This window comes from Pan troglodytes, chromosome 6 (genome assembly GCF_028858775.2).
Source record: "Pan troglodytes isolate AG18354 chromosome 6, NHGRI_mPanTro3-v2.0_pri, whole genome shotgun sequence".
In the NCBI taxonomy this organism is placed as follows: domain Eukaryota; kingdom Metazoa; phylum Chordata; class Mammalia; order Primates; family Hominidae; genus Pan; species Pan troglodytes.
The window spans coordinates 53,858,474-53,885,964 of NC_072404.2; the positions used below are offsets into that span (position 1 = coordinate 53,858,474).

Consider the following 27,491-nt stretch of genomic DNA (forward strand, 5'->3'; position numbering starts at 1 on the left):
CAGTGGAAAAACATTTGACATTGCAGTATGAAGTCTTGATTACTCATGACTGGACCACTGAAGATGCTTAGAATTCATTATGATATTATATTAGAGCAGGATAAACCACAGAATTAGAGTTAATTCCTGCACAAAAACTATCTTCTCTTTAACCAATTCTGATATTACCTGTCTCCTGCTAGATTTCTAAGGCTATACTCGTGTAACAGAAACAGACTCATGTTCAGTTCAAGTTGTCAAATACCCACCATTATGAAAAGTCTTGATTTTAAAAAAAATTTTCAACAAGAGAAAACCAAGGCTGTTAACTGTTGCTGCAGTCGTTGGAACAACAGGATTTCTTTGAATGCTCTCTGTATCAACTTATCCCCTCAAACTCTCACAAGGGGTTACCACTGGGTAATTAGCCCTTATTATTTTTGCCAGGGTGGTATAGGGCTTTCTGGGTATCAAAAGTGTCTCCTACTGAACTGTGCCATAGCTGTTGGTGTCTATTGGCCTCACCAAGCATATGCCAGATAGATAATCTTCATTCCCATGAAGCACCATTGGTAATATACTCATTGTACTTTCTGTAGATCTCAAAATCCAGGCAGGCAACAAGTTTACACTTAAGCCAAGTGTTTGGAGTTCTAAACGCGATTCCATATAAATATGGTTAAGAGCTTTAAAAAAAGTCTCTCAACTTATAAAACAGAAATATTCCCAAAAAATAAGATATAAGGAAGAATGTTCACATGATAATTTTATTATCGACACACAATTTCCAAATACTTATTAGTCTTGAAAAAAATGCATTAGATGAGAAATTTGCAAGCAAATTTGTCTAAAATTAAGGATTCCTTTACTAAGTGAATCATTACTCCTGCATCTCATTAGTAAATTCTTTTTATGTTTTATTTTTGTATACTGGTGGGGTGTTTTGTTTTGTTGTGTTTTTAGGGTGAGACAGTTATACTTATTTGGAAAACGTGATGCATGTCCCCAATTTTTCTGGACCGCTCTACAGTAACTGTGGTTCCCAGCCAGAGCGGCATCAGGAGGACTGAGGCCTGACTCCCTGCGTCCACGTCCCCACGTCCCCACGCCCCCACACCCCTGCAACAGTAAGGCCCTGCTCCCACCCCCGCTGCGTCCCGCCCGGTTCCCCGTGGCATCGCTGCGCTGCCCTGCCCTGGTCCGGCTCTGGGCTACGGGCAGTTGACAGGCGGCGCCCGCGCTCCGCTTCCGGCCCTGATTGGCCCACCGCTGCCCCTCAGGCTTCCCCTATTGGCTGACAGTGCTCCCGCCGCGCCCGCCGGTTGGCCGTTCAGCTGTTGCCCTGGCGACGCCGATGTTGTGGTTCCGCGGCGCGCTGGGAGTTTGGGTTTGGTTGGCTGCAGCCAGCCAGCCGTGTAAAAACTCCAACGCCGGGCGCCGCGGGCAGCACCCACGGAGACCCGCGGGGAGCTGGTGAGCCTGAGCGGGCTGGAGGACAATGGGGGCGCCCACTGTGGTCCCGGGCCTTGTCCACTGTGCGGAGCTCGCAGTGCGGGCAGTGCGCGCCGGGGCTGGAGGGAGGGGACCACCTTGTCGCCGGGTTGGGATGAGCACAGGGCGGGATCTCCAAGCCGGCCCAAGTCCCGCGGCCCCTTGGTTACCTGTTGCTTATCCTCTCTGTACTTGCTGTGTCCCTGGCGTGGACGTGCCTGTACTGGATACCCGGCGTGACGTGCCCCTTCTGTGTGCCCCGCACGCACGTGTCTCTGCTGAATACCCCGCGTGAATGTGCCCCTGCTGTGTACCCGGAGTGCGTACGTCCCTGCTGTGTACCCTGTGTGGACGTGCCCTGCTGTCTACCCGGCGTGCGTGTGTTCCTGCTGTATACCGGCGCGATGTGCTCCCTTCTGTTTACCTGGCGTGGACATGCCCCCTGCTGTATACCCTGCATGGACGTGCCAGCGCTAGGCGATCGTAAGGCGCCTGCAGGCGTGTCAGGGCGAGGCGTACAGACCGACCCAGAGGGGGCGCGCGGATTTTGCTTTTGCAGCTGCAGCTCCTGGCAACTGGTCAAGCAGGCAGCGTCCAGCGCACCCGCGAACACCAGGTCCGGCAGCATCTGTCTTTTCCCGCAGAGTGCAGCGCCTGACCATGAGGAACACAAGCAAGGAACTTCAGGGCGCCACGCACCGCTACGCTCCCTGCGGTGAGTGCGCCCTGAGCGCGTCCCGGCCAGAAAGAGCTGGGTGCGTGCACTCTGCTTGCTAGACACGCTGTGGACCCAACGTCCTCTATGTGGGCTGGAGGGGGGTGTGTACGATGGAGGACCAAGTGATAAAACTAACAAGTCAAAGAAAGCCACAAACTGCTCCTGTGCCTGAGTGTGAAATCAAGACTTAAATATGAGTGGGGGGAGTCTTGTTTTTCTTTATTTTCAACAAGAGAGAACCAAGGCTACCTATCTTGGTTCAATCTGGAGCAACAGGATCCCTTGGAAGTTTTCTTTGTCATAGTTCAACCCTATACAATTCTCACAACTGCGTTCCTGAATGTTGACCTGGGAAGTTTCTTCTCTAGCAGAATCCCCTAGGTATTTCACTGAATCCCTAGCCCTTGCTCCTACTTTAGACCCCAAGCAAGTTAAATATACATTCTGGGTTTAGTGTCTGGATACAGGAAAAGGAATTCAGTGAGGTTCATGTCTTCTTATGTGCCAGGGTTTGAAGTGGAGCAGAGGGGAAGGAAGAAGAAGTCTTGAGATGCTGTCTTCTGGGTTTTTTTTTTTTTTTCTTTTGCTATTGCTTTTTTATTTGTGAAAGGCTGTAGGAGGGTAGAGAAGAGGGTCCTGGGGATCAGCTGGGACAGCTGAGTTGCAGCTGGTCGGCACCCTGGAGCCAGCACATCTGCTCAGAAGTGAACCAAATGTGACCCTTCTTCATACTCTAAACATGCTGCTAGCCCAGAGCTCTACCTTGTGACCACTATTGAAGATAGTGTGGCCATGCTGGGGATTGGAAAGGGGACAGCACAGAAGGCCTGGCTGATTTGCCTTTTCCCAGTGGGCTCTGGAGCCTTTATGTGACTTCTGGGTGCCTTCTAGTGACCTTGTCTGTATGAACAGCAGTAAGGAACACTAACAACTGCCAGGCACTGTTCTAAGTGCTTTATATTAATATACACTAACTCATTTAACCTCATAACAATGCTACAAGGTAACATTACCCTCATTTTATAGAGTTTGGAGTAATTTGCCCAAGGTCACACACTTCGTAAGTGGCTCCACAGCTGTTCTGTGAGGCCACAGCAGCCTAAAGCAGGAGCCTGTGCCCCTGCGGGTATGTGAACATATAACACACTGCCTTGTGCCTTAGAGACCAGAAGAGCTGGGGGATCTTCAGTTCATCTCATAGACTGTCACAGACTGTGTTTCCTCACTGATGAAATAAGAGTACTAATATTTGGTAAATGAGAAGTCAGGGAAGGCTATATATATATAAAAAATCTATAGGATAGTAAATGACTGATATTGTACAAGTGCCAACAATTTTTTGCATGATAAAAGCTGAGATAACTCTTAGTCCCTTTAACCCTCTGTGTGTGTGTGTGTGTGTGTGTGTGTGCGCGTGCGCGCGCGCGCGTGCATGCGTGAGGTGGTCACAATTGGTTCTTACTGATCCGGGCCCTCATTCTCTGAGTGCCTCCTTTGTATGCATTTACAAATGGCCAACCAGATTCGAGTTCAGTGCCTGTCCACAGCTTCCAGTAATGAGAAGAAGGTAGAAAACACACTGTTCTCTGTGGATTAATTAGTAATCAAAACACAGAGCGGAAAAATAATGCAACAATCAAATGCCTTCTCTCAAATAGAAAATATTTGAACTGAATATGATCAGAGTATGAAGCTGCTAAATTCTCTTATTCATTCTTAAATTGATTCTCTGTGATCTTTTGTGCAATTCTTTAAATCTTTTCCAATTTTTTTCTTTCCTTTTCAAAACCATATGGTGTTGATTCAGCTATTTAATGTCTTTTACATAATTAAAAGATTGTCTGTATTAAATACCATCCATTAAAAATTCAATGTCTAAGCTTTTAGCTTTAAAGGATGGTTACTTCTCATTTCTCTGTGCTTACATAAATCAATTTATTCAGTACTATTTTCCTGTGCATCTACTGTATTAGTCAGCATTCTCCAAACCAACATAACCAACAGCATATCCATGTCTATCTTTCTATATACATATACATAGATAGATAGATAGATAGATAGATAGATAGATAGATAGAAAGGGAGAGACAGTTTTGTTTTAAGGAATTGGCTCACATAATTATGGAGGCTGGAAGGTTCGAAATTTGCAGTGCAGACCAGCAGGCTGGAGACCCAGGGAAGAGCTGATGTTGCAGTTTGAGTTTCAGAGTGGTTTGGAGGAAGAATTTCCTCTTTCTGGGGGATCTCATTCTTTTCTCTTAAGACTTTCAATTAACTGCCCACAAAAGGAGTCAAACTCTGTAAAATATTTAAAGAGGTTTATTCTAAGCCGAATATGAGTGACCAAGGCCTGTGACACAGCCCCAGGAGGTCTTGAGAATATGTGCCCAAGATGGTTGAGTCACAGCATGATTTTATACATTTTGGGGGGACAGAAGTTATAGGAAGACATCAATCAATACATGTAAGGTATACATTGATTCAGTTTGAAAAGGTGGGATAACTCCAAGTATGTGTGTGTGTATGTGGGTAGGGGGTGGTTCCAGGTCATAGGTGGATTTAAAGGTTTTCTGATTGGTAATTGGTTCCAAGTTATTATCCAAAGACACGGAATCGATAGAAAGGAGTGACTGGGTTAAGATAAGGGGTTGTGGAGACTAAGGTTTTTGTCATGCAGATGAAGTCTCCAGGTAGCCAACTTCAGAGAGAGTAGATGTGAACATCTCTTATCAGACCTAAAAAAGTGTCAGACTCAATTAATTCTCTCCTGGATCAGGAAAAGAGCTGGAAAAGGAAGGGGATTCTCTACAGAATGTAGATTTTCCCCACAAGAGACAGCTTTGTAGGACCATTTCAAACTATGTCAAAGAAATCTATATTGGGGTAAAATATTTCAATTTCTTTCAGGACCTGCTATCTGTCATGTGATGCTATACTAGAGTCAGGTTGCAATTTGGTCTCTGACTGCCGCAAAGAGTCTGTTTTTTCAGTCTTAAGAGCTCTGTTTTAATGATAATGCTGGTCTGCTGTGCCTGAATTCCAAAGGAAGGAGGGTATAAGGAGGCACGTCCAGCCTTCCTTCCCATTATGGCCTGAACTAATTTTTCAGGTTTACTTTGGAATGCTCTTGGCTGAGTGGGGGGATTCATTCAGTCAGCTGGCGGGGCGGGGGGGTGCTTAGAATTTTATTTTTGGTTTACTCTGATTGGAGGAAGCCCACCCACATTATAGAGGACAGTCTACTTCACTCAAATTCTACTGTTTTTAATGTTATTTTCATCTAAAAAACTTCATAGACACAGCTAAAATAATGCTTTACCAATATCTGAGTACCATGGTCCAGCCAAGTTGACACATAAAATTAGACATTATACCTACCCAAGAAGAGGATATTGTGTTAGACTCTGAACATACTGCCCCTGTGACAGTACGTTCTGAGAAGTGGTATTGAATACACCCAGTCACTTGTGTCACATTAATTGCATCTTTTGTATCTGACATTCTTCATGGGTTTTGTTTCTAAAGTTTTCAATCAGGTGTGATTTTTTTTTCTTACAGTTGGGCATCTGGTTAATCAATTTCAGATTCAAATAGTTACCTAGAACCTCAGTTGTCTAAGTGCCCCAGATCTCTTCTCTCTGTGGGGGTCATCAATAAACACTGATAACTCCAGGTCCCTGGGATTTTGCCAACTCACTTGACAGAAACTCCCAGTAGGACTCCAGGGAGTCTCCTGGGTGGTCCCAAGCCAGCCTGCAGAGCCTGTCCTGGATACCCTCAGCTCAAGGCCTTAGGGAGCCTCATGGCTTCACCAGGCCCATGTTCAGCTCCTCTGTCCACAGCACCTTTCTGCATGGGCTCCAATCAAGAAGGGAGGATGGACAGAGAACCGCTCTCTTCCTCCACTCGATTGTGCCTGGCTTCTTCGTGGGACCTTTGACAATAGAAATCACACAATCTACACTCACTGTGTTTCAACTTGATCTTTCTCAAGGGAACCACACCCAGTCACCTCAGGAATCTCTGAATCTCCAGCTGAGATGTTTTTCCATAACACATAAGTCACCTGTTTCCGCCACTTTTCAGGAACCATTCTAGACCTCTGGCCACCTTTCACAGCCCTCTTTGGCCTCAGGCATAAGCAAAGCCATTATGATTGAAAACAGTAATTACATATTAATAATAATGAAAGGGACAAGGAGAGAGGGAGAGGGAGAGTGATAAGGTGAGATGAGTCTGGGTGGAGAGAATGGGGGAACTCACACTGTACTCGCTCATATGGAGAGAGGCTGCCGAGCTGATTCGAGTGCCATTGCTCGGTGGACAGGCCTCTTTGACCACTCCCCAGTCCTACCTCTCCTCACTCTTGTGCTATTGGTAAATGTGTTCAAACAGGCTGTTATTTCTGTGACAGAATTTAGATTTCAGTATTTTTAACATACTAAATTTAGCAAATCTTGGTCAACATTTAGTCATGTATTCCACAGGCTTACCCATAACGTTTTAAGTGATTTGGGATTTTTCAGGAATGTATATTCCCCAACATAACCAGAAATACAGTTGTCTTATTTTTATGGAGGATTAGGAGAGAGAGACAGAGACATCATGGGGCTTGGGTACCTCCCTGGGAAGCGAAAGCACCCAAGAAAGAGGCTGAGCCCTAGCAGCTTTCCCCTTGATTGGTGCCAGTGGTGGCATCTTGGTGGGCAGTAGAGACTGGATTGCATAGCTGGTGTTATGACTCACGTCAGTAACCCAAAAGAGGGCATTTTCTTCCTTGCTAATGGGCTCTGTGGCTTGCACTGCCCCACCTGATGGTGTTGTCTGCATAGAGATACTCTGGTAGAGGCCTAGAGGCCACCCCGACACACAGCAACAGTGTGGCCCTCCGCCTCTCTCCTCTATAGATTGGTATTACCACGTCCCAGTGAAGCGCTCTGAGAAGGCCGTGGATGCCCCACCAGCGTCCCAGATCCCAGGTCTCAGCAATTTGGGAGACTCACACAGTGAGAACCTGCCTGGGACTCGGAGATGCTGGATAAAAGAAACAGATTCGGAATATGTGAAGCTCGCCAAACAAGGCGGCAGGCCCGGTGAGCCCCCTCCTGCCCTGTTCAGTGTGGCAGCCTCGCAGGCGGTGAGGGGGGCGTTTGTTCCTAATTTCTTCCATATAAAAATATTACTATAGAGTCTGTATGTTTAGCTTAGAGCCTTGGGAAAGCTAGGTTAATTAGGTGTAGGGATGAGCATGATCTCCAGGGATGAGCTAATTTTTATGATGCTAGAATAAATAGGCTAAATTCACAGAATTTCCTGTGTAGGATATTTCTTCTGAGTAATGCCTTTGCAATGATTCAACCCTTCCCTCACCCACTTTATATTCTAATTACAAAGAGAATCTCAGGAAGTTGCCTCCAAGAGAGAATCTGTCTTTGCATGCTACCAATTCTTGTCTAATTGTGAAAAGGTTTTGTTGTTTATTCTCATTGCGGCTTGTCCTTTGTATGAAAACGTTTTAGAAAATGAAGACCATAGAGGAGTTTCAGTGTGATACTGATGAGGACCAAATTTTGATACATGATTTAATTGAGAAAGTACTGCTTAACTATGCTAAAAACTAAGTTATTTGAGCTCAATAGAAATTACTGATCAGAGTCTAAAATGTCTCAGAGCCAGCCTTGTGGTCAGTGACTTGGAGAGACACTAACCTTTTTTCCCCTTTAGCTGCCATTACCCCTGTGGGGATTGTCAGAGAGAAAATGGGAAGCAAAATGGCAACATCTTTGCTTTAATATTAAAAAGCCTGGACCAAACAATTTGATGGACTGACTAGGTGTGATACTCAGAGAACAAGACCTAGACATTTTTTCTTAGATTCACCTCCTCCTGCTGTTGGTTAAAAGAACATTAAGGGGACAAACTCTGAATGTCTGTAAATCAGATAAAAGAATTGCATCAATAGTAGTTTCCTGAGTGTGATCATTGTGCCATGATTATGTCAGGAATGTCTTTTGGCAGCATCTGCTGAGGTATAGGGGGAGGACTGGGCATTGTGTCTGCAACGCGCTGCCCAGTGATTCTGAAAACAATAACGACAATAAAAATAATAATGAGAGAGAGGGACAGACAAAGAGAGAAAACATAAAGCAAATGTGGTAGAATATTGTTTGGGGAGCCTAGGTCAGGGTATAGGGGAACTCATACTATTCTTGCAATGTTTCTGTAAGTCTGAAACATTTAACAGTGAAAAGTGCTTTAAAAGTAAAAAAAAAAAAAAAAAAAAAAAAGAAAAGTTAAAATTTTCTTACTGATAGTAATAGGTCAACCAAAGTTGTCTGCTACTGCCACAGGCACTGCTATCATTTTGCTGTCCTTATGATCAAGAAAGTCAGTTCTTCCCACTCCCCGCCTTTTGAAACCAGGGGAGGGAAGTGTGGGGAGCTAGAAAGCAAGTGGGTGAGTCCGGAGCTGGCCTGGGCCTCTGAGAAGGAGCCTGTGCTCTCTGTGTCTCTCAGGGTTGGCTCCAAAGTGACTGTGAAATCTCCCAGGTACCTTTCAGGGGCTTGTATCCTACTTCCCATCTGGAAACCTGGAGGTGTGGCTTCTCCTGGAAATGGTAAGGGTGGGGTTAGGGACAGCTCCACAGTGGCAGAGGACAGTCAGACTGTCCTATGCTAGGAGAATGGTGTGGGGGTAGCTGAGGACGAGGGAGCCAGCATGTGCAGCCCCTGGAGACCTGAGCAGTGGAGGGATGGGCCCCCTCCAGGAGCTGGTAGATGCTGGCCTGCATAGATGCAGCTCAAGACCAGGAGCTCTGTCCAGATCTGCAAAGAGTGAGATGTGGGGAGGCATACAGGATGTCCCTGCCTGAGCACAAAGCAGGACGCCCACCTGTCAGCCTGTGCAGAGACAGGTGAGGATCAGGGATGCTCTGTTAGTCCCTGGATCCCAGAGGCAACTACAGGGAGACCTACAGTTCGCCTTGTAAATTGAGCCTATCACTGGCAATGCTGTGCGTCTGTGTAGGGGCGGCGGGGTGTCTCACAGCCATGTCATTTTCTCTTTTGAGATTTGTTGAAGCACTTTGCCCCTGGAACCAGGAAAGGCTCTCCAGTGGCCTACTCCCTGCCAGACTGGTATATCCACCACAGCAAGCCACCGACAGCCAGCCAGCAAGAGTAAGTACCTTAAAGCACTCACATTTTCGTTTATCTTTACAGGAAAAAAATAGCCCAATTTTAATTTTAAAAATACAAATGTCCAATACTGGTAGCAAGCATGTGATATGACAACTTCAGGTTCTCTTTTACAATAGCCTGCTCTTTGAGGGATGTAGCCTAAGTTGTCAGAAAACCAGAGTTCTGGAAACCTGTGGCATTTTGTGCCACCGTAGAGTCGTGTGTCTTTGGGCTCCTTCTCGGTAAATTGCACTGTAGTGTTACCGGCGGGTCTTCGTTCTTAGAGCTTCTAAGATGGTGGCGGGCTGCTTCCAAGATGGTGGTGGGCTGCTCTCAAGATGGTGGCAAGCCTTTTGTTCTCTGACCTGGGGTTCTTGGCCTCACGGATTCCAAGGAATGGAACCTTGGGCCATGCATGAGTGTTATAGCTCTATTAGAAGCTGTGGGTCATGGAAGAGAACCGTGGAACCCAGCGACTAGTGTTCAGCTCCATTAGGAGGAACCTGGGCACTTAGCTGCGCAGGAACAATGGCGAGCCTCTAGCCCGATGGGGAGCGTCAATGGGTGCCTCGCTGGATCAGAAGTGCAGCGGACACTCTGCCGGATCTGGAGAGGTGGAAATTAGCGGCGGGTCTGCAACGGAGGCCATCAGCAGTGGTGGACTGTGAGTGAAAGCTCAGCTCAAGCCGGAACAAAGACAGACCAGAAGAGTGTGCAGTTGCAAGATTTAACAGAGTGAAAACAGAGCTTCCATACAATGGGAGGGGACCCAAAGGGGTTTGCCACTGCCGGCTCAAATGCCTGGGTTTATATCCGGATCATTGTCCCTCCCCCTGTGCTCTCAGGAAATAGATGATTGACTATTTCTTTACCTCCCGCTTTTAGCCTAATTGGTATTTTAGTGAACTCTCTTTACTACCTGATTGGTCGGGTGTGAGCTGAGTTACAAGCCCCATGTTTAAAGGTGGGTGCGGTCGCCTTCCCCACCTAGGCTTAGGAATTCTTAGCCGGCCTAGGAAATCCAGCTAGTCCTGTCTCTCAGTAGGACTGACCACATCCTCCTGATGTAGAAATAGCAGCCTATCCCAAAGGGTTCTCATTAAAGACAAAAGGCACTAGGTAAAGCTAGAAATACATGAAATCCTAAATTTCTATGTTCAATATTGAGTTATGGGGAGCCATCATTCCCATAATATTTGAAATGTCTAAGAAATTTCTATTTGTGGACATGCAAATTTTATCTCCAGAACCACCTCTCTTGGATTGAGAGGTAAAATGAAAAATCATTTCAGGCCATTTCCCCATTTTTTTGGCTTGAAAATAGGACTACCACAAATATATTTCCAAGTGGTTATTCGGTGTTACTTGAATGTTCTGCACACTGCCACATGGACTTTTTCTTCCCTTCCTTCTGCTTTTTTTCTTCCAGACTGTTGGTACCCCTGTCCCTTTGCTGTCTCCTCCCACCCCATATGTCCTTACCAATTGTCCAAGCCTTCTAGGATGATCTACTTCTGGGGCCTTCAGTGTTTTCCGTCCTCCTGGGACCTTGTCCTCCTCTGGACCGCAGACCACCTGCTCCAGGTCCTGGGACAGGCAGAGGATGTGAAGAGTGGGAAGCTCAGGAGAAATCCTTCCTTCACTGAAAATCTGGGAACCCAGGAGCTATAACTTAACACACTTTTTTTTTTAATTGTCCCTCCCTTTGTTGTTTTCAATGCTCATCTGTTTCTGTGGGCTTTTTCCTGCCGAGACCACATCAGAAGTGGGAGGCCTGGGGAGAGGTGCCGCTTTTCGCACCTGTGCTCCCTGAGCAGCTCAGCCACACTCGTGGCTTCTCTTACTGGGTATCTGCGTCCACCTTCCAAGCCTGCATTTCCAGCCTCTGACCGTTGCTCCCTGGCCTCTTCACTCGCTCTCTCGGAGGCCCCCAGCCACCTCCTTCAGGTGCTTTGCTGCAGTGGTGCCCAGGACCCCACGCCTCAACCTTGCCCTTGATGCCCACTTTGCAGCTGGGGCCTTTTTTCAGCATCCTGGAGCCCTGAACAAGTACAAATGAGGAGCAGGACATGGGGGCATCCCTGCAGCCCCTCAGACACTGCATGGGGGGTTTGTGTTGCCGTGTCAAACTTGAATCCAGTGTTCTTCCCTGTTCAAACCTGGTTATGTGTACAGATGGTACCTTCAGGGATCTGAAGGCGGAAGCATTCTAGTGCCTTTGGATGCCCCTCCTGTATGTGCTGCGTATATGGGAAGACTGGTTGCTAGTTTAAATACCCACATTAAAAATGACCATCCAACAGGAAACAGAGCATGTTATTATTATTTTAAATGAACATGTTAAATGGTAAATGCTTAGGGGTGTTTAGCTATTTTAAGGGGTCAAAGTGGTAGATGCTATTCTAAAAGAAATAATTATTTTATAAGGTACGTTTTATAAATTCATATTTTAGTATATCTCGTTTTACTAACGTTGAGACCTTGTGATTTCTGAGTGGGCCTCCTGATCCTGGGATGCAGGCCCTGGAGGGGTTGGTGTGTTGTTTAGCAGGCACAGGAGGGAAGGGCCCGTCTGTGTTTTCAAGGAGGATGGGTAGTGCTGATGTCAAGAGAGACGGAAGAGAAGAGAATAAGGGAGGGAGAGAAAGAGAAAGAGAGGGAAAGAAGAAGAAGAGGAAAAGAGAGAAAGAGAGAGAGCAGGAGAGGGAGAGAGAGGGAGAGAGAGAGGAGAAAGGAAAGGAGGGAGACAGTGAGAGAAGGAGGGAGACAGAAGGAGGGAGGGAAAGGGAGAGCCAGCGATGGAGATGGAAGGAAGGGAGGGAGTGGAAATGGCTCTGAGCACCAGGCTGTAACTGCTGTCTGTCCTTGCAGAGTGCGGGCTGTCTCCATGCCGGATTACATGGTTCATGAAGAATTTAACCCCGATCAAGCCAATGGTAGCTATGCATCCAGAAGAGGGCCCTTCGACTTCGACATGAAAACAGTTTGGCAAAGAGAGGCTGAGGAACTTGAAAAGGAGAAAAAAAAGGTGACGGGAGCCCATAAATAGACGGCATCCGCATCCGTTTTGCTTCTGTGGTCCCGAATAATTAAGTGCTGTGATGTTAGCTGCTGGTGGCGTCTTATGTTGCTCGTGGCATCGGCCACGTGCTCTGTATTTTAAGTTTGGATCTACTAAAAGGCAAGCAGGCACCATACTATGGTCTTTCTTTTTCTTTTTATGAATAATGACTTTAAGAGGTAAGATTTCTCTTTGCTAAATGATTTATAGATAGTTAATGCTTATCTAGAGGAAAACTGGCATAGCACTTCTTATCAGGCCAATATAGAAAAGGAATTTTATATTTAGTCATCCCATTTCTGAATATTTTCATTTATTTCAGTATTAAGAGTTTTCTGGGATACTCTTTGTTGATAATAAAGGAAGAGAGGATGAATTCTCTTCTGTATGAAGTCCCGGTGGTGTATTTGATCACAAAGGAGTGACTGGCTGTGCAGTGAAGCCTTCTCAGAGGATGTGTATTTTAAGAATGCAATGGAGAAAGTTGGAAGCAATCTTGAATTGCCAGCTCTGTTGTTGGGAAGTCTTGATGGGAAGCCCTTCTATCCCCTTTCCTTGGTGCTGGAAGGAACAAGAGCCAGGCCTTCAGCTCCGCCAAGGGCTCACTGTTGCCCGGGGCATCAGCACCAGGTCTCAGATTAGTCTCAGTTCTTGCAACTTCAGGGTTTGTGAGTGAAACGGTGAAGTTCATATTACAAATAACAATAGTGTTTGATACTGAGAATAAGAGTGAACACCGTTGTCACCTGATGGGTGATCATTTTGAACAATGAAGAGACTGGATGTGTCTCAGCGTACGCGGAAGTTGTTGTGAACTATTTATGCCTGATTCCTAGGCTGTTGCCTCAGCATCTTGGTTTGAAGGGAAACCCCTCAGTTTATTTTGGGGACTTGAGTAGCTGAACACCAAGTGGAATGTCAACTGGCTGCAATGGGCCACATGCTTTTTCTTTAAGATCTTCATGTCCGGCTGTGATTCGGATTTTGGGTTGTTTCCATGATCCGTGCAAAGGCATTAGACCTTTTATTGTTGTTTTTTGTTTTTGTTTTTTATTTTATTTTTTTAATTAGAGAGAAGTTCTCGCTCTGTCACCCAGGCTGGAGTGCAGCGATATTATCATAGCTCACTACACCCTCGAACTCCTGGGCTCAAGGGCTCCTCCTGCCACAGCCTCCCGAGTAGCTAGGTCTACAGGTGCATACTACCGTAGACACTCAGCCAAAATGGACCATGTTAAGAATCAGATCTATCTCTTAGTGTTGTGCAAGTGACCAATTACACTGAGCTACAACCTCTAGTGATAAATGAACCTTTGGATATTAACCGTGGCTACAGCTCATTTCTACAGAAATCTTAAAATGCTAAATGCTGTATCACTCTCAAATCAAGTGGGGTTTTTAAGTTAGTACCCATTTACAAAAGGTGTGCTAGGGGCTACACAAAGTTCCTGAAGCCAGCCCTTCACTATGGGGAAGGAGATAGGATGACAAGGGGTGGTGGTTAAAGACACACATGCTGAATATTTAACAGGTAGAGGGACATGGTGTCGGGTAAGGTGCAGGGGATGAGCACCGCATCGGGATGGGCTCTGATTTCCCTAATAAGACAACACCATCACCGCTTTGGTATGAAGGTCACCTATGAGTGATGATCACATCATGGGCGTGGGCCAGCTGACAAAGCGCTTCCTCAGCTGTGCCCTGGCCCCACACGGGACACATGGTGGACACTTGACAAGACTTAGGGCACATGTATTGCCTGTTGGTTACCAGCATTCATGGGGGTCTTGCTCACCTACAGGGTGATCGGGGGATCTTGTTTCTTTTTTTTGAATAGCCATCTTTTCTTCCTATAATTGTTAGCAATACCTCCGTGGATTTTGTTTGCTTCGTTTTGTTTTTTCCCGTTTTCCCATAGCATGTATTTCTATTTCTTTTAATAAGATACAATTTACATAGAGCGAAACCCACCTTTTATAGAGAACTGCTCCCCAGGTTTTGACTAAGGCGTCCCTTGTGTACCACCACAGCTGTCAAGGAACATATAGCAGTTCTGTTGCCCCCAGCATTTCTACCCCTCTTTATAGTCAGCCCCTCCCCTGCCCCTTGCAAGCCCTGATCTGTTTTCAGTCTTTATAGTTCTCCTGGACAGAGCAGGAACATCGCCATCTTGGACAAGCCTCTCATTCTAAAAGTTCACCTTAAAAAAACCCGCCTAAATCCAAGGGGCATCAGCCTAATGGCTAAGGTCAACATGACCATGAACCATAGGTAACATATCCAACCAGAAACATTCCAAACTCCTCCCTGACCAGAGACATGGTAGCCCCTAAATAAGCTCCCTCCAGCCAGGAAGATGCCAGGCCCGAGTTAACCCCCCTCCGGGCTGAAAGATGTCTGCCCCAAGATAACCTCCCCTCCTCCCAGAGAGATTCCAACCCAGCCATGAACTTCTCCACACACATAAACATTCCAAGCTTCTGATAAGCCCCCTCACCCCAAAACTGATATATACTTTTAGTCTGTAAGAGAAAGTGCTCCTGACCACAATCAGCCAGGAGTGCCTCTCAGGTTTTAACTAAAGAAAACCTGTCTTTGACTGCCATGCCGCATTTCGTGTTTCTTTTCTCTTTCTTTAATTCTTACACTTCCTTTTCCAGAATGTGAAATCAATGGAATCATACGGCATGGCGTCTTTCCTGCTTGGCTTTTCCCATGTGGTGTAATGCATTTACATTATGCATCTACATTACATACGCATGGCCATGCTGTTCTGAGTGTCAGTAGTTCATTCGTTTCTGTTGCTGAGTTTCATTGGCTGATCATGATACAATTTGTTTATCCATTCGTTTGTTGGTGGACATCTGGGTTGTTTCCAGTTCTGGGTGATTATTACAAAAGCGTACAGGTGCTTTTGTGAACATATGTTTTCATCTGGGTGTGGGAAGTTCCTTCAGGACCAGGCTCTTAGTTCATTGTTTTTACTCCTGAGCAGATGGCATCTTTACTCGAATATAGCAACTGCTTTTGAGTTAGTGATAGTCCCTTTTACATAACTATTTTGTTGAATGAGATTATTGCTGAATTATATTTTATTGTGAGCATTTACAATGACCACATTGAAAGTCCAGCCTATAAGCTTTGTATCTTTGCTACCATTAGTGAGTTTTCTTCTCTAGCTGTTGAATGCTTTCCACTAACTCAAGGTTTTGTGTGTTTCCTCACACAGCTGAGGCTACCGGCCGTTGACTCAAAGTATCTGAGCAAAGCAGGCACCCCACTTGGCCCTAAGAACCCTGCAGGAAGTAGACTCTCCTTCCCCCCCATGTAAGTGCTTGAGCTACGCCCTCACTCTCTGGACTGGGTTTGGGTTTGGCCTTCCGTCTTTCATCCGGTGATGACTGCGCCAGTGACAGCATCCACACAACTTCCCGAAGCCCTGTCTGCGGCCTGGCCTGGCTGTGCCTGTCGCCTCCTCACTGTGGTTTCTGTTCCTTCCTAATGTCATTTTGCCCCTGTTGAACACATCTGCCCTTCCAGGTAATGCTTGCTGCAGGTTGGCAGTGTGGAGGCCCTGCTTCTCCATCAGGCTGTGCCCTGCCTGAAGCACCCCCGCTCCAAGATACCACCCTCACCACAGTTCACGGGGACTGCTTGTCCTGCATGTAGGGGCCACCAGGTCCTGACGTTTCTGTGTCCAAGGCCTGAACTGAGGTGTCCGCGCCTTGTAAGCGTGCTGGCTCTGTTTCCAGTTGGAAGATATAGCAGACACACTGACATTTGCTGATCCTCCAGCTGCAGAGTGAAATCCCTGAGGCCTTAGGTGTCTTCTTACTCTCCCAGAATCCAAGTTTAATGCTAGGATAAATGTTATTAATTACCTGAGTAATTCTTCAAACAGCTTCTTGTCCAATGGGGAAAAAACAATCAGATACATTGCATTGTGACAAATGCCATGAGAGCACCAAGCTCAGAGGGAAATATACATGTATTCATATGTGTTTATATATATGTAAGTATATATGTATACCTAGACATGTATTTATAGATGTACAAGAGAGAGAAAATAAAGCATTAGGAGTGGCCTTGATAACAAAGTGATTGAACCCCTCCTAGGCGCAAGAAATCCTCCCACCTCAGCCTCCCAAGTAGCTGGGGCTATATGCATGCACCACCACACCCAGCTAATTTTTTATTTTTTGTAGAAACAAGGTCTCACTATGTTGCCCAGGCTGGTATCAAACTCCTGTGCTCAAAATATCCTCCTGCCTCTGTCTCTCAAAGTGCTGAGATATGGAGGCTTAGAGAGAACAGGTGGTGGGCTGCTACTGCTCGAGCTGAGAGCTCACACTACCTCTACCGTGTCAAACTGCCCTGTCACTCTTCAGTGTGGGTCAGGATAAGATATTTGAAGATGCAGTAGATGGTGAAAAGCTAAGCTAACATCAAGAAATGACTGGAGATAAACCTGTGTAAGAGAGTAAAATAGCAGCAGATAATCATTGATAAGGACAAGAAAGAACCAATAAGAAAGTAATCATTACACTTTTTTTGAGATGGAGTCTTGCTCTGTTGCCCAGGCTGGAGTGCAGCGGTACAAACTCAGCTCACAGCAGCCTCCACCTCTCAGGTTCAAGTGAGTCTCCTGCCTCAGCCTCCCAAGTAGCGGGACTATAGGTGCCTGCCATCACAGCTGGCTAATTTTTTTTTTTTTTTTTTTTTTGGAGACAGAGTCTCACTCTGTCCCCCAGGCTGGAGTGCAGTGGCACAATCTTGGCTCACTGCAAGCTCTGCCTCCCGGGTTCATGCCATTCTCCTGCCTCAGCCTCCTGAGTAGCTGGGACTACTGTGTGGGCTAATTTTTTGTATTTTTAGTAGAGATGGGTTTTCACCATGTTGGCCAGAGTGCTCTCGAATTCCTGACCTCAAGTGATCTGCCCGCCTCGGCCTCCCAAAGTGCTGGGATTACAGGTGTGAGCTACTGTGCCCACCTCCCTCCCTCCCTCCCTTCCTCCCTTCCTTCCTTCCTTTCTTTCTTCCTTCCTTCCTTCCCTTTCTTTCTCTCTCTTTCTTTCTTTCTTTCTTCTTTCTTTCTTTCTTTTCCTTCCTTCCTTCCTTTTCTCTTCTCTTTCTTTCTTCCTCTCCTCTTTCTTTCTTTCTTTTTCTCTCTCTCTTCTTTCTTTTCTTGTTTTTTGAGACAGAGTCTCGCTCTGTTGCCCAGGCTGGAGTGCAGTGGCATGATCTTGGCTCACTGCAACCTCCGCCTCCCAGGTTCAAGCAATTCTCCTGCCTCAGCCTCCTGAGTAGCTGGGACTACAGGTGCGTGCCACCATGCCCAGCTAATTTTTGTATTTTTCGTGGAGACGGGGTTTCACCAGGTTGACCAGGATGGCCTCGATCTCTTGACCTCGTGGCTGCCTGCCTTGGCCTCCCAAAGTGCTAGGATTATAGGCGTGAGCCACCGCACCCAGCAGTTTGTTGTTGTTGTTGTTGTTTTGTTTTGTTTTTAAAGGTAGTTCTGAGCAATCCATTACTATGAGGGAAGGGCGTGGTGTTTTCTTAGGAAGGCTTCCCTGTGAAATACTAGAATTATTACTAATTCTTAATTGACTATCACAAAGAAAGATTTTGGAAGCTGAACTAAACATGCTCTCATCCCTGTACAAGGGATGCTTTGACATGCACTTGCTATGCTTAAAAATGGAGACAGTGAGACAGAGAAGCAGAGGGAGAGACAAAGGGGCAGAGAGAGATACAGGGAGAAAGAGAGAGGGAAAGACAGAGAGAGAGAGGTTTGTTAGGTTTAAAGGGACAGTGACACCTCCTATTTGGTGTGTTCATGGAATACTGCTTCTGCTTTATCATTAACCCTTGTACTTAAGTTTCACATTACTTTCACTCTTTTTAAGGCCTGGTCAAAAAAACAGTTCACCTACCAATTTTTCCAAACTCATTAGCAATGGTTATAAGGATGAGTGGTTGCAGCAGCAGCAGCGAGCTGACTCAGACAAGAGGACCCCGAAGACCTCCAGGGCATCAGTGTCATCTCAGTCCCCACGAGACCTGGAAGGTCCCCAGGATGCAGCCAGGCTCCAGGATGCAGAGGCTTCTGAAGGTCCTGAGGACACCCCAGGTGAGGCACAAGCAGCCATCTGCATTTATTGGAGGCTTGGTTAATTGTGATGCAGCAGCTGACATTCTTATCACATGATGCCTCTCGTAATGATAAATGAGTAACCCAAAAACCATGTGAAAACGCCCACAGAAGTACTAAGGTTACAGATAAGCAAGAGAGTAATACATGTTTTGCTCTTTCCTCTTTATTCAAATGAATAGCGGAAGTCATGACTTTTGGGGTTTCACATTTTCTTTTATTTGTCAAAAATTTTGATAGTCCATTTGATATAACAAACAAATAATATACCAAATAGTATCAACTTTTAATCTTACAGATCCAAAAAATGTTGACCCTAAAAGGACTTTTGCCTAAGCAGCCGGTACTTTTTGAGATCACTTCTTAAAAAGCTTTGAAAATAAGTCAAAATTCAAACTTAAAATTACTCCATTATTGGCATGTCTTAAGCTTTGAATAATTTAGAACTTTCTTCACAATTAGATGTTCAAAGTACTATATTAGTTTTTATTTATTATAATATTTTATTTTGTTTATTTATTTTTTGAGACAGAGTCTTACTCTGTTGTCCTGGCTGGAGTGAAGTGGCACAATCACAGATCACTGTAGCCTCGACCTCCTGGGCTCAAGCAATCCTCCCATCTAAGTCTCCCAAGTAGCTGGGACTATAGGCATGCACCACTACACCCAGCTATTTTTTTATTTTTCATAAAGACAAGGCCTCACTATATTGCCCCGGCTGGTCTCAAACTCCTGGGCTCAAACAATTCTTTTGCCTCTGCCTTGCAAAGTACTGAGATTACAGGTGTGAGTCACTGTGCACAGCCATTCATTTTTATTTTTAATAGTACAGAAAGAATTCATCTTATTTTTTCAACACATCCATCTTAAAGCCTATTGACATTGTGTTCAGTATCCATAGCTCTATTAATTATTGACCATTTGCTTCTGGGAAACCTGTTTTTACTCTTGAGGCTTGAGCTCTTTGATTAAGAGGAAAGATGGCGTGTTATACCTCTTCAGACATTTAAAGTGTTTGGTGTGGTGTGGTTATTTGTACGTGAGGTCACCGCTTGCCATTCCACACCCTGTTCCTTACTGTATTTGTTGAGCAAGATCTGCCACTTATTGGCCAACTCTCTTCTTTATTATCCTGGAAGATGAGATGGTGACAAGTTCATACTCAGTGTTGTTAAAAAGCACCCTATTGGCTGAGCACGGTGGCTCACGCCTGTAATCCCAGCACTTTGGGAGGCCGAGGCAGGCAGATTACCTGAGGTCGGGAGTTCGAGACCAGCCTGACCAACATGGAGAAACCCCGTCTCTACTAAAAATACAAAATTATCTGGGAGTGGTGGCACATGCCTGTAATCCCAGCTACTCGGGAGGCTGAGGCAGGAGAATCACTTGAACCCAGGAGGCGGAGGTTGCGGTGAGCCGAGATCGTGCCACTGCACTCCAGCCTGGGCAACAAGAGGGAAACTCTCTCAAAAAAAAAAAAAAAAAGGTTTGTTGCCCTATTGAACTTTACAATGTCAGTGTTTTATGATTTATTGTTGTTTTAAGTAATACAGAATTTTCATTAAATCTTTAAGTAATTATGACTTCTTTTAATACTTGATCTGTTTCATTAACCTGAACAACAAATGTACTTTTTATTACAGAGTCTTCTCAAAGTGAGTACTTATAAAGTAACCAGCACCAAAACACAAAAAGTCTTACACAAAGAAATTGATGGACATAGTCCTGCATTCTGAGACTACAGCCTCTAGGCAGCTTGGAATGTCCTTCTCCAAACTGCAATGTCCTTTTCCAAACTGCATGCATTCTGACTACAAAGCCTGTACCATGTATGCTTTAAAAAAATCAAGAATTCCAGAAACTTAACTTAGGGAGAGCAAAAAGAGGATCGCTTACACAATTACAACAGGATGATGATGATGATTATTATTATTTTTTGAGATGGAGTCTCGCTCTGTCGCCCAGGCTGGAGTGCAGTGGCGCGATCTCCGCTCACTGCAAGCTCCGCCTCCCAGGTTCATGCCATTCTCCCGCCTCAGCCTCCCGAGTAACTGGGACTACAGGCGCCCGCCACAACGCCCAGCTAATTTTTTGTATTTTTAGTAGAGGCAGGGTTTCACCGCGTTAGCCAGGATGGTCTCGATCTCCTGACCTCGTGATCCACCTGCCTCGGCCTCCGAAAGTGCTGAGATTACAGGCGTGAGCTACCGCGCCTGGCCTATTATTGTTTTATTCATGTTACACAAGCAAAAACATACTTTAGTTCATGGACACACATTGTATTACTCGTCATGTGAGAGTCATACTGGAAAACATAAGTAAAAAGCCATTGGAGACTCCAATTTATTTTTTAGTTTACTTTTTATTTTATTTTAAATTGACAATAATTGTATACAACTATGGGGTGCAATGCGATGTTTTGATATATGTATACATTGTGGCATCATTAAATCAAGGTAACTAAAATATCCATTACCTCAAATACTTACCCTTTTTTTGTGGTGATCACACTTAAAATCTGTTCTTTTAATGATTTTGAAATATACAATATATTATTATTAACTTTATTCACCTTGCTGTGAAATAGATAATTAAAACTTAACTCCTCCTGTCTAAGGGAAACTTGGCACCCTTTGACCAACTTCTCCTCTTACCCCATCAACTACTGCCCCATCCCCAGCACCTGGTAACACATTCTATTCTACTTCTATGAGTTCAATTTTTTTAGATTCCATATATGGCTGCAATTATACAGTATCTGTCTTTCTGTACCTGGCTTATTTTACTTAGACTAATGTACTCCAGGTTCATCCATGTTGTCACAAATGACAGAATTTACTTCTTTTTTAAAGGCTGAATAGTGTTCCATCATGTATATACCACATTTTTTTTCCTTATTCATCTGTTCATGGCCAGTGAGGTTGATTCCATAGCTTGGCTATTGTGAATAATGCTGCAGAAAATTTGGGAGCGCAGATGTAGCTTTGTGACATACTGATTCCATTTCCTCTGATATATGCCCAGCAGTGGGATTGCTATATCATACGAGAATTCGATTTTTAGTTTTTTAAGGAAACTCCATAATGTTTTCCATTATGGCTATTCTAATTTACATTTCACCTTCACTGTGTAAGGGATCCCTTTTCTCCATATTATCATCAACACTTGCTTTTCATCTTTTTGATAATAGCCATTTTGACAGGTGTGAGATGATATCTCATTGTGGTTTTCATTTGCATTTCCCTGATGATAGTGATGTTGAGCTTTTTTATATATACCTGTTGGCCATTTGCATGTCTTCTTTTGAGAAATGTCTATGCAAGTCCTTTGCCCATTTTTAAATTGGATTATTTGTTTTTTTGCTACTGAGTTGAGTTCCTTATACATTTTGGATATTAACCCCTTATCAGATGTATGGTTTCCCGATATTTTTTCCTGCTCTGTGGCTTGTCTTTTCATTTTGTTGTTTGTTTCTTTTGCTTGCAGAAACTTTTTAATGTAGTCCCACTTATTTTTCCTTTTGTTACTTGGGCTTTTGGTGTTCTGTCCAAAAAATCATTGCCCAGACCAATGCTGGGGAGCTTTTTCCCTATATTTTTCTATAGGTTTAGCATCCCAAATCTGAAAATCTGAAATCAAAGGAAATGCTCATTGGAACATTTTGGATTTTGGATTTTTGGATTTGGGATGCTCAACCAGTAAGTATGCAAATATTTCAAAATTTAAAAATAATTGAAATCCCAAACATTTCTGGTCCCAAGGATTTCAGATAAAGGATACTCAACCTATAGCAGTTTTACAGTTTCTGGTCTTTTGTTTAAGTCTTCATCTATTTTGAGTTGATTTTAGTATATTAAATAAGATGAAGATCCAATTTTCTTTCTCTGCATGTGGATATTCAGTTTACCCAGCATCATTTATTGAAGAAACTGTCCTTTCCCTCATTGTGTGTTCTTGGCACCTTTGTTGAAAATTAATTGACTGTTAATGTGTGGGTTTATTTCTTGGCTCTATCCATTGATCTATACTTCCATTTTTATGCCAGTACCATGCTGTTTTGCTTACTCTAGCTTTGTAATATATTTTGAAATCGGATGATGCCATATATCTGTTTTTTTTTTTGTTTTTTGTTTTTTTTCTGTTTGCTCAAGATTGGTTTGGCTATTCAGAGCCTTTTGTGGTTCCCTACAAATTCTAGGATTTATTTTCTATTTCTGTGAAAAATGTCATTGGAATTTTGATAGGGATTGCATTGAATTTGTAGATTGTTTTGGGTAGTATGGACATTTTGACAATATTAATTATTCTGATCCATGTACGTAGGCTATGTTTCCATTTATTTGTGTCTTCTTCAATTTATTTCGTCCATGTTTTATAGTTTTCAGTGTACAGGTCTTTCACCTCCTTGGCTAAATTTACTCCCAAGTATTTTTTAATGCTATTGAGAATGGGATCGTTTCCTTACTTTCTTTTTCAGATCATTTGTTGTTAGTATATAGAATGCTACCAATTTTTGTCTGTTGATTTTGTAGCCTGCAACTTTACTGAATTTGTTTATCAGTTTTCACAGTTTTTTGGTGGAGTCTTTACGGCTTTCTATATATAAGATCACATTGTCACCAAACAGAATATTTCACTTGTCTGTTTATAATCTGAATGATTTCTATTTATTTTTCATGCCTAATTGCTCTGGCTAAGACTTCAGGTACTAAGTCAAATAGAAGTGGTGATAGTGAGCACCCTTGTGTTTCTCCTGATCTTAGAAAAAAAGCTTTCAGCTTTCACTGGTGAATATCATATTAGCTGTGGGCTTCTCATGTATGGTCTTTATTGTGTTGAGGTACATTTCCTCTATGCTTAATTTGTTGAGAGTTTTTATCATAAAAGGATGTTGAACTTTGTCAAGCACTTCTCCTGCATCTATTAAGGTGATCATATGGTTTTTGTCCTTCATTCTATTATGTAGTATATCACATTCTATTAATATAGTATATCACATTTAATGATATATTATGTAGTATATCAACATTCTATTAATGTAGTATATCACATTTAATGATTTGCATATGTTGAACCATCCTTGCTTACCAGGGATAAATTCCACATGATCATGGTTTATGATCTTTTTAATGTGCTGTTGAATTTGGTTTGCTAGTATTTTGCTGTGAATTTTTGCATCTACGTTTATCAGGGAAATTGGTCTGTAATTTTCTTTTCTTATAGTGTCCTTGTCTGACTTTGGTATCAGGGTAATGCTGGCCTCATAAAATGAGTTTGGAAGTGTTCCTTCCTTTTCAATTTTTTTGGAACAGCTTGAGAAGGGTTAGTATAATTTCTTCCTTTACATGTTTGGTAGAATTCACCAGTGAAGCCATTATGTCCTGGGCTTTTCTGTGATGGGAGAGTTTTTTTTTTTTTTTTTTAACTGATTCAATCTCTATACTCATTCTTAGACAGTTCAAATTTTCTATTTCTTCATGATTCAGCTTTGGTGGGTTGTATGATTCTAGGAATGTATCCATTTCCTCTAGACTATGCAATTCGTTGGTGTATAATCCTTCACAGTTGTCCTTTGTGGTCCTTTGTGTTTTGCAGTATCAGTTGCAATGTCTCCTCTTTCTTTTCTTATTTTTTTCAGTCTTTTCTTTTTTTCTCTCTTAGTCTAGCTAAATATTTGTCAATTTTGTTTATAATAAAAATACTACTCTTACATTTTTTATCTTTTCTATCTTTTCTTCTGCTAACCTTGGGCTTAGATTATTCTTCTTTAGGACCTCAAGTTGAATATACAAATACAGCAGGTACAGAAGATCACCTTCATAAGATATGATAAGGGTTTTATTATTCTGCATTGTCTTAAGAAGATAGAATTTACTTCACCATTGACAAAATATTACATATTATCTGATCAAGGGATGATCATTTGGCATTCATATAAATGTATAAACTTTATATTGCAGGTGTTATGTAATCTTTGTGTTTATATTATCAGCAAGATCTGTTTAATTTTGAAGAAACCTTTTAACGTTTCAAATTAATGAAAGCCTAAATAAGCAGCAAAGCCCCTAAGAGCTGGAAGAATCGTCATGTGGAGAAGAGGATCTGCTCTGCTTAGTTTCTAGATAGCTGAGGCGGGGGTCACTATGAAATGCCTGCTCCCACCTCTCAGTATCTCTGATGCCAAGGCTAGTGCTAGAGCTTTTGACAACCACACTCTTTCCAATGTCAGTCTGACCACTATTTTCCTTCCTGTATTTCATTTCCTCTTCTTTTTTCCTATTTCCCCTGCTGTCCATCATGGTTTTAACTTTATAAGCAATAGGCAATTTAGAAAGTGCCTTTTTTCCTTCCAACTAGACTTCTCTCCACTTAGAGTGTGTTGCTATAACTTTCTGGAGACTAATCTTGTCAAGGCTTCTTATTTTATTTTTTTGAGACAGGGTCTTGCTCTGTTGCCAGGCCTGGAGTGTAGCGGTGCAATCAGGGCTCACTACAGCCTTGACCTCCTGGGCTCAAGTGATCCTTCTGCCTCAGCCTCCCAAGCAGCTGGGACTACAGGTGCATGCCACCATGCCTGGCTAATTTTTGTATTTTTTGTAGGGACGAGGTTTCACCATGTGGCCCAGGCTGGTCTTGAACTCCTAAGCTCAAGCAATCCACCCACTTCAGCCTCCCACAGTGTTGGGTTTATAGGCGTGAGCCACCACACCCAGCCCAAGGCTTCTTCTTAATGTTTCTTTCCCTCCATGAGACACAAGATTATTGTTTCTTTATTGCATTTTTTTTCAGCTGTCCTAGATGTTTTGATGTGCCCTAAAGCTGGGCATTAGGAAACTGGTACACTACTGTACTTTGAGAGGGTCAACATTAATGAAGATTGCAAAAGGCTTGGGAGCAGGGACACGTGCCATGCCGAGGCTGACAGACAGCCTGAGTTCCCCCTCTTCTCTACTCGCCTTGTCCAGGCTGTGCTCATACTATTTATTTAATAATTCTTATCGGTGTGCTTATGTCAGCAGAAACTTTCCACCATACACAGGCAAAACTCATGAACTGAACTGTTTCCAATGGGGCATTCTCTTCTAGTCTACCAGTGCAAAAGTTGTAATCTTGTGTTTCCAATGTATTATTTATGCCAGGATCATAAGCTCAATTTTTATGTAGACTTCAGAAATAATCCTTATTAATAGCTACAGAACTACGTGTTTTCTTATATTTAAAATTAATGTTTTTTAATTTATAGAAAATGTCATCTTTGTCTACTCATTTATTTACTTTGTGTTGCAGGCCCGGAAGAATCTGTATCTGCATCAACACCAGCAGAGCTCAAATAAATCCTGATGCAATATGTATTTAGGATAATTTTTAAATGGCTAAATATGACATGACTGTATTATAGCTATATTTCTGAGGCTCTTTTTGTATTTTATGAATATAGACTCTCATTGAATAATTTACCTTGCAGCAGATTTGACATTGCTGCATAGAAGGGGCAGGTGTCGGTTTTTGTTTCTTGCATTTCTCTGGGATGTGAAACACTTGGCTAACAAACACAACTAAGGCCTCTGGTACCCTCTGCCCTGCTGGCCTGGTGATGTCCCAGTGTCTCAGAACTGATCACTTCCTCCTCCTATTGTGTGAACCACTCTTAGCAGGCATTGCTACTGGATTCTTAACTAGAGAAAACTTACAGAACAGGTGTTAAGCCTTTTCCAATATTTAGTATTGTAGTCTTCATAGAAATCATTTCTAGTTACAAAAAAATTTAATTCCAGAATATGGTGATACAGTTTATGTTAAGAAAAATATTTTAATTTATTATGCCATGAATTTATAAACATTTAATATAAAACATTGTAACATTTGCTGTTTTAAAATTTTTGCTATTTTTTCACAAACTGATATTCAAAATATTAAACATTTGTTATTTTATATAAACCTTTAAGTAAAAATATGCTGTTTTAATATTTAATTTAGTAGAATTAACAAAAACTTTTTAATAGTTAAACTGAATTACCTTGTTTTATAAATGTTAAATTGTTTATATTTAAGTAATTAGCTTAAAAATATAGTTTTATGTTTTGTACATTAATTGATTAATAAAATAATTTTATGTGAGAATGTTTTCAAAAAGCCAAATAAAGCCACAGATATTTTAGCTTCTTTCCCAGAATAAACTTATCATGCATTTGCTTACCTAAAATTTGTTTCAAATTAGTTCTCTATATGAGATACTTAATCGAGCATATATATTTATATTCATTGATCAAACTGATATGCTACAGGAGAATGTATGCAATGTGTAAAAAATGCAAATGGCTGTATGCATTGAATAAAAATAATATACAATTATAGTAAGAAGTTTGTTTTTTCCCTTTCCTATTCTCTTCCTTTCTCTATATTCTCTTCCTTCCTTACCTCATTCCCAGACACCCCCACCTTAACAAAAAAGTCATCAGGAACAGATATCAATAGTGTAGAATGCTTCAATTCTTTGTTTAGATTATTATAGTAACAGAAACCTGTGGTTTAGGAAAAATGGGGACAAAATATGGAGTAAGGACCAGTGATCAAATTTAGGCTCCACCTACAGTAGCCAGTGTCGACCTAAACAACAAGCAGAGAGGCTGTCTGAAAGCAAATGGTATTTATTTGGGAATGAAGCAGTTCAATGGAAATATAGTAAACCATGCACATATAGTAAACTGCGCACGTATTCATGGAGGTCAAGGAAGACAAAAATAGGGAGGATTACATAATTGTTTTGACATAATTATCCTTGACTATAATGATCAATAATGAGGGTGATGCCAGTCCAGGTTTGAACAGGTAGTGGCTGAACAGATGTCCTCACAGAAGTATTTTTTTAATGTATGGTTGCAATACCCTTTGTTCAAGGTTGCAGTTTTA

General features: G+C 42.9%; 2 protein-coding genes across 8 annotated transcripts in view; one reads left to right on the forward strand and one right to left on the reverse strand.

Annotated features, from left to right (window-relative positions):
• Window positions 1–1,718, reverse strand: part of SUN3 (Sad1 and UNC84 domain containing 3) — a 48,009-nt gene extending 46,291 nt beyond the window's left edge. For 3 of the 4 annotated variants that reach the window (XM_054687512.2, XM_016945706.4, XM_054687513.2), the window contains exon 1: window positions 1,641–1,718. The gene's annotated coding sequence lies outside the window, so the exon portion shown is untranslated. The remainder of the gene's footprint in view (window positions 1–1,640) is intronic. The other variant, XM_063815346.1, reaches the window with a different exon arrangement.
• C7H7orf57 (chromosome 7 C7orf57 homolog) lies at window positions 1,310–26,933 on the forward strand. 4 transcript variants are annotated; one of them, XM_054687515.2, is made up of 8 exons: window positions 1,310–1,452; window positions 2,030–2,185; window positions 7,096–7,281; window positions 9,258–9,366; window positions 12,238–12,394; window positions 15,657–15,754; window positions 18,385–18,560; window positions 25,869–26,933. In XM_054687515.2, exons 2-8 carry the CDS (start codon window positions 2,131–2,133, stop codon window positions 25,913–25,915), a joined length of 828 nt encoding a protein of 275 aa, XP_054543490.1. In that variant the 5' UTR covers window positions 1,310–1,452; window positions 2,030–2,130; the 3' UTR covers window positions 25,916–26,933. The 4 variants fall into 4 exon arrangements, with proteins under 4 accessions (XP_054543490.1, XP_009451321.1, XP_054543491.1 ...); XM_009453046.4 differs by having other exon boundaries at window positions 1,316–1,452; window positions 2,115–2,185; window positions 18,337–18,560; XM_054687516.2 differs by having other exon boundaries at window positions 1,316–1,452; window positions 2,115–2,185.
• Window positions 26,934–27,491: the final 558 nt, after the last annotated feature.